Source organism: Brachyistius frenatus, unplaced genomic scaffold (genome assembly GCF_029030835.1).
Source record: "Brachyistius frenatus isolate BFR_SWC_R1_liver_20210118 unplaced genomic scaffold, ASM2903083v1 Contig_8, whole genome shotgun sequence".
Lineage (NCBI taxonomy): Eukaryota > Metazoa > Chordata > Actinopteri > Embiotocidae > Brachyistius > Brachyistius frenatus.
In genome coordinates this window covers 3,137,759-3,145,074 of record NW_027210607.1, presented here as the reverse complement: position 1 = coordinate 3,145,074, position 7,316 = coordinate 3,137,759, and the positions used below count along the sequence as shown (strand labels likewise).

At 41.5% G+C, this 7,316-nt stretch overlaps 1 protein-coding gene across 1 annotated transcript; it reads right to left on the bottom strand.

Moving 5' to 3' along the window:
- Positions 1-3,575: 3,575 nt before the first annotated feature.
- Positions 3,576-7,316, bottom strand: LOC138615918 (homeobox protein vent1-like). The gene is made up of 5 exons (XM_069689798.1): positions 7,046-7,316; positions 6,803-6,943; positions 4,775-4,842; positions 4,085-4,338; positions 3,576-3,603 (listed from the first exon to the last, which is right to left on the bottom strand). Exons 1-5 carry the CDS (start codon positions 7,314-7,316, stop codon positions 3,576-3,578), a joined length of 762 nt encoding a protein of 253 aa, XP_069545899.1.

Here is a 7,316-nt window from a genome sequence, read left to right as displayed (position 1 = left end):
TTTTTATGCATTATTGTTCATTTTAAATGTCTCTTTGGTGCTGTTTTTTGTTAATAAATACATTGTGAAATTAAATTCTGGATTTGACATGTACACATTCTGTTTTTCAACGTGATGTTTTTGTGTTTAATCTGAAGAGGCTGACTCATACCAGAGAGACTTTTAAAGACTTAGAGTGGTGATACACTAGGCAATTTTTTTGGGCGACTCTGATGGGCAACAGTGCCCAGGAAATTGCCTCAGTATTGCTGCTTTAATAAAAACATCCTCATTGTTATTTATAAATTACTATTTCTCTTTTAATTAACATGTCAAAAAAGGAAGCGGTTGAAAAGCTACTCAGAAAATTTAAAACTGCCAGTACAACAATTACAAAATATTAAAATCTATTTAAAATCTTACTTATGTAAACGTACAAAGTATTAGAAAAATGTGAAAGTACTGACATCTGTGACTGGTACATTATCATATAGATCCTTATTAGGTCGCTAATGCATTAGTGTTTGAGTAGCAGTTTAGTTTAGTGCATAAAAAAGTGCACAAAAAAAATCCAAGTAAGATAACTTTGGTCTGCATTTTTTTCTTTTTGGTGAAATGTTGGATACTTTGATCTCCCTGGTCCTTAGACTTAGTTATATAGATGAAATCTTCTGAAAAATTTAGATGGGAGGTCAGAATTTGGTAGAAAAAAATGGAGCTCATAAACATCTGAAACGTGACATGGGGCCCCTAGTTAACACTCTTGTTTGTTTGTTGTCTTTTGTAAGAGGTCACAACCCAAAAAGGTTGGAATACACAGTTTTACTCTTTAGAAGAGTGTTGTCGTTTTTACAAACAAAATTGTACAAGAAAAGTCATTGGTAGCTGTGGAGTTCAGTGGAGTTAAAACTTCTCCAAGGGATCCAAATCTTGGGCCATGAGATGATTAACACAAAAACAAAGAAAAAAACAAAGTTTGTGTTACTTATTATGTTTGAAATGTTCTGCTTTTATTTTCAAATGTATTAACCTCTATAATAATCATAGGTTTTACCTCCTTTTGCTCTGAATCTATTATTTAAATGAAACCGTCTGATCAGTTTAAAGGTGAAATTGCTCTTTTGGTGAAACTGATAAAAAAAAAAACTCAACGAGGGGCCTCGACCAGATACAGCATTTATTTAAAGGGTCACAAGCCATACAGTTTGAGAGCCACTGGTTTTATCTTTATAATTGTACGGTATCATATTAACCTATGTTTTAATGTACAAGTTTAATCTGCAGACAGCTGTAAAATACATTTAGTTGGGTAAAATAGTGAGATATTTCTTCCAAATTGGGGTCAAAGCAAAATGTAAATTACACTACTTGTGTCTTAGTTATTTTCCAGCCATGAAGCAGCCTCCACTCCAGTCTGTCTGCAGCTACAGCTTCAGCGAGACTCGTGGCACCTCTTCACCTACACACTCACCTGAGCCAAAAAGTATCAGTCAAACACTCATTGTCATTCAACTCACAGATTCTGTGGCCTCTCACAATGGATCATTTATTGATGCTCATGTCTCCATTAGTAGCAGGGACCATCCCGGTTAATGCTGGAGACCGAGGCCCCTCAGTGTCTGGAGGTTTGTATACAGGTGCTGCATAAATGGATATATGGTCCAGTGAGCCTTTTAATGAATAATGCTCCTCTCATTATAGTAGTTACTGAACAGCCCCAGGCATCATGTGAATCTCGTGGCTTCTGAGCATAAAATCTGCCACATAAAATGACACAGCACATTTGACAACCTGCATTGGTTGTAGTCAGTCCACCAGCCGGTATTGATTTCTGCAATTTGAATTGAAAATTCTAATTGGAGAGTGACCCCATCAGTCCTCTGTTAAGCCGCTGCCACCTAATGATTTTAAAGTGAGGCAATAGACACCAGAGTCGGGCAGAGTCCATCTGCGTCTTTCAAGTAATTGCGAATTGTTCAATCGTCGCACAATAGAGCTCAATGGATCTCAATGATCGAGCAGGTTACCTCCGCTTTGATGTTCCTCTGAAGATGCAAATCTACAAAGAGCGGAGGACGAGCACTGGAGTGATGCCAACGGACGCCAGGAGGAAATATTCGCCTGCAGCCGAAGACAGGCAGGCAGGCCGGGGTCTGTTATAGTGCATCATCACCATGTGCTTCTTTCCTTGTATGACACGCGTGTCAATAGACGTTCTGAAGCGACCAAAATGTGAAGGAACTGGTCGCTCGCTTCTCCACCAGGAAGTTCCTCCAAAGAAAAAGCAGCAGGGAGAGACGAAAAGAGAAAGATTAAAAAGCAACAACAGTGAAACCAGGAACTAGACTGCGGCATTTTTTTGTTTGTTTTTGCTACAGTTAACATCGATGCAGCAACAGATGGCAGCAGACTTGATGTTTTTGATGTGATCACGTGAACTTACTAAGAGTTCTTTCTCACTGCGATTGTGTCTTTTTACAACTAAATGAACATCATAGCTTTCGTATGATGAATTTGTTTCAGTCCCATTCCTATTTAGCCTATTAATCAAAGATCTGAACACGTTTTTAATTTCAGTATTTTCATTTGTAAAACTATATTTACTGTACGTTTGTTTGTTTCAAGGAGTTTTCAGTGTTATGCTTCTTCAATAGTGCATTAGAAATGAGCTATAATACTATGAGTATATCGTCAATAATCCACATTATTTTGGTTGAAAGTCCAATAATTTTTTTTAAGTTATTTTAAAGTCTTTAATTCGGTTTTATTTATTATAAAACATAGAAAATGTACAAAAATAAATTTACATTTCATTACATTAATTATACATACAATGATAGGTGTAGTGCTACAGATATATTAAAAACAAGTATACTATACAGTGGTGTGAAAAAGTGTTTGCCCCCTTCCTGATTTCAATTTTTTTTGCATGTCTGTCACACTTAAATGTCTCAGATCATCAAACAAATTTAAATATTAATCAAAGATAACACAAGTAAACATCAAATGCAGTTTTTTTTTTTTATTATTAAGGTAGAAACAAAACAACATGTGAAAAAGTGTTTGCACCCTCCCGTTAAAACATAACTGGTTTCACAGAATCCAATTCAACTTTATTTATATAGCACCAAGTCACAACATAGGTTTCACAGAATTCCAATTCAATTCAACTTTATTTATATAGCACCAAGTCACAACATAGGTTATTTTATTGCACTTAACACATTAAAGTCCTTACAACAAAACTTTACATCACCTGAGTTCAATTTCTCTGGCCACATCCAGGCCTGATTAGTGCCACACCTGTTCTCAATCAAGAGATCACTTAAATAGGACCTTCTCCACAAATGGAGAAAACATGGAACAGTGGTAAACCTTCCCAGGAGTGGCCGGCCGGCCGGCCGACCAAAATTACATTTTATTTCATTTCATTTAGCTGACGCTTTTATCCAAAGCGACTGACAACACACCGATGGTACACCATCGGGAGCAATTTAGGGTTCAGTGTCTTGCTCAAGGACGCTTCAGCATGTGGGCAGGAGGAGCTGGGGACTGAGCCACCAACCTTCCAATTAGTGTGCAACCCAGTCTACAGACTAGGCTACCGCCTCCCTCCCAGGGAGACTGACGGAAACAAAAGACCATTCACACTCTCATTCACACCTAAGAGCAATTTCTACCACCAATTAACCTGAGGTGCATGTTTTTGGATGTTGGGAGGAAGCCGGAGCACCCGGAGAGAACCCATGCAATTATATACAGAGAAACCCAACAATTCAACAATTCCCACATAAAGCTAGGAGGGGAAAAAAACCTCCTCTTTAAGGGAGAAAAAAAACAACTCCCTCTTAACAGGAAGAAACCTCCGATTTCCCCTTGGGGATTAATAAAGTAACTACCCAACCTAAAAGGACAACATAGAGATACAGGGCCATGTGGGTTTGGATTTTTTTTTTTTTCTCCCTTAATAATAAAAACCTTCATTTAAAAACTGCATTGTGTTTACGTGTGTTATCTTTTGACAAATATTTAAATTTGTTTGATGATCTGAAACATTTAAGTGTGACAGACATGCAAACAAATTTGAAATCACTAAAAGACAAACCTATCTAGATTATAGACGGGTTGGGTGACGTGGCAGTGCCAGGTCAGCTGACAGGGGGCGGTGTGGAGCACAGCAGCGGGGAGGGGCTGCAGCTGCGGGTAGAGGCCGCTGCTGGCTGGGAGCTGTCCGCACATGAAGGGGTGCTGAATCAGCGTTGGCGGCAGCAGAGCGGCCGGTACTGCCAGAAGCCCGGGTCGCAGGTCATAGGCATTCCGTTTCAGCTTCATCCTCCGGTTCTGGAACCACGTTTTCACCTGGGAGATTAAATACATCCGTCAAATACACATTTTCAGCGAAACAGTGGTGCAGTGGTTAGCATTGTCGCCTCACAGCGAAAAGGTTCGGGGTTCGAAACCGGTCCCTCGGCCTTCTGCGCGGAGTTTGCATGTGCTCCGGCTTCCTCACAACATCCAAAACATGCATCTCCCCAGCTCCTCCTGTCCACGTGCCTAAGTGTCTTTGAGCAAGACACTGAACCCTAAACTGCTTCCGGTGGTGTACCATCGGTATGTTGTAAGGCGCTTTGGATAAAAGCGTCAGCTAAATGAAATGTAATGTCATTTTAAATGGGAATTATATTGATTTAATTGTAGATGAGCCCCACCACTGAGGTTGCTTTATATGATCAGGCAACTTTCTAAGGACATGAGGCCACTTTCTGGCCTGAGGAACGCAGACATGTAAACCTACTTGAGTTTCAGACAGGGTCAGCTTCTCTGCTATTTTCCTCCTCTGCGGGGCCCTCAGGTATTTGTGCTGGAGGAAGATATTTTCCAGTTTGCCGATCTGCTCGGAGGTGAACTTTGTCCTCATCCTCCGTTGCTGCGTCGTCTCCCCCTCGCTATCATATACCTCGCTCTCAGACTCAGAAGTGCAGACGGAACTGCCTTGAAGGGAAACATAAAGCAAATGAATAAATGAACAGTCAAAATCAATACGCAAACAAAAAGCCTGTCGATTTCATCTCTTGAGAGAAAGTTTATCTGAGAATTTACCGTTTGTTGAGGTCGGACTGTACTGGCCTCCTGGTTCCTTTATAAATCCATCCGTTTTTTGATGGACTTTTAAATGAATCGCAGCCTCCCTGTTCTGCAGCGTCACCTCATGATAACTTGTAGAAAGCCACTCCACAGAGAAGTTTACCATGATGCTCCCAAGCAGCGGTCTAAAGTTGTGTGTGTTTATTTATTTGTGTGAGATTACGCATGGGGGATTCCCGGCCCTTATATAGGAGGGGGGGGGGACACTTCTATATTTGCATATGCAAAGGGCTCTCAACAGAACGATAGAAACTTGTTGGTGGTTGTAATTGAGGTTAATAGAGGCAGAGTTGTAGGTTTTCACACGTTCATGTGGGGGCAGAGATGCTCCGGCGCCACCGAGTCTAAGAATCAGCTTCCTGGCATATCAGACTGAATAATCTGTTTAAATGGATTCAGGGACACACCCGTCTCTGGATACAATATAAGTAAGTGTACAATGTGGCCCAATTAAAGAACCTGTCTAAGAGGTGTGGTCCGTGGTGAAGAGATATCACGGAGTATCCGGACAGTAATGCTGGAGATATTTCTAAGCTCTCAGGAATGGGAGTGACTATTTGGAGTCGCAAACAAAAGCGCCCAGATGTCTGCCCACCAAGCAGCCTGGTGATGAGGCCTTTGTTATTGTGGGGTGGGGTGACCGCGGTCAGAAAACATCCACAGAAAGTGTGAAAGTTCCGTTTGATCTTTGTTGAGCTATTTGAGACATTTGCCTCGGAACCGCTCACACACCAGGTAATCTGTTGTTTTTAAATCAGACTTCATTTCGAAATTGAGAACATTTGTTGTCTGTTTGAATTGAAATGTCAAAATTGTTCTTTATCTCCACGTCATCACAATCAGGTTTTTGACCTCAGGCTTCAGACTTCACATCAGAGCTCAGGTCCGTTGGCCATACAAAACCCCAGACTCTCGGGAGCCAGGTTGGGGGTGGATCATGTTGATATTCTGAGAGAATCAAATCAGCAGATCCATACAGTGATACGAACCTTTATTATTCTTTTTTTCCAACCCTCTGAAAGGCAGGATGATCCATTCATGTGCAACTAATCCTCCAATACAGATTGCATCATCAGCTGTATATTAAGAATGATCTGTGTAAACCAAAAAACAATGCAGAGTCCATCGTTGCAGTATAAAGAATAAACTTTATTCACTGATAAATAGACTTCTCTGTAAATATTGATATACCATATAATAACAATAACATTTAAAATATAATAATAACAGTTAAAATAGCATAACAATATTATTTAAAATATAACAATAACATTTCAAATATAATAACAATAACACTTCAAATATAACAACTGTGGATTGTACTCAGTGGTAAGTCTGTAGGTGACAGTTCTTTAGTAGAAATAGGGGTGATGGCTCATCAGATGACAGATGGCCAGCGGGTAAAAAGTCCGGCCGGTCGCGGCACAGTGCGGACCATGTGTGCGGTACTGAACTGGGGAGAGCGTCACCGGCATCTCCCGTTTCAGCTTCATCCTCCTGTTCTGAAACCAGGTCCCCACCTGAGGGGGCGATAATAACGTTAGTGTACCGTCATTTGGATACGTCTTCTTCATTCAATGTTACCGAAACGGCTTGTTTGCATTAGCGGTCTCTTCTCACCTGAGTTTCTGTGAGTGTCAGCTTCTGCGCCATGTTCACTTTCTCTCCTGCGTCCAGGTATTGAAGATCTTTTCCAGTTTGCTGATCTGCTCAGGGGTGAACTTTGTGCGCGTACGGCGCTGCGATCCGTCTTTCTCCACCTCGCTGCCCTCGTCCAAAGCCGTTTCGCTGTCATATCTGGAGGAATATCTGCAGATTTCTCAAACGAAAGGAAGGATAAGTGTTGTTACAAACGCTGCTTCTGCGATTCTGTCAGCACTGAATCTATGGTTTAAAGTTTAGGGAGTTGTAGCCCACTTACTTGGCGACGCGCATCTTGCTGAATGCAAAGGTGAGCACAGGCTCCGGTCCCATGGCGTGTCTCTCTCCTCTGGCTCCATGTGTTTAACAACCTTTGAAGGTTTGGGTTTTAGCTGCAGGTAACCTTTGGCCAAAGTCGGCGGGCTCGGCTGCACCATGCAGGGAATGTGAGGTCTGTAGGTCGGCGCAGTATCCATGCCAGCTCCGTGCTCCTCAGTCCTGGCGGTGTTGTCGTAGCTCTGGGCCAGCCAGTCCGCAGAAAAGTATTTCAT

Coding starts and splice junctions, on each gene's coding strand:
- LOC138615918 (XM_069689798.1), bottom strand. CDS start 7,316: ATGAAATACTTTTCTGCGGACTGGCTGGCCCAGAGCTACGACAACACC. Junction 6,944..7,045: donor AGCAAGATGCGCGTCGCCAA/GTAAGTGGGCTA, acceptor CTTTCGTTTGAG/AAATCTGCAGATATTCCTCC. Junction 3,604..4,084: donor CCCGTCTATAATCTAGATAG/GTTTGTCTTTTA, acceptor TGTTTCCGTCAG/TCTCCCTGGGAGGGAGGCGG.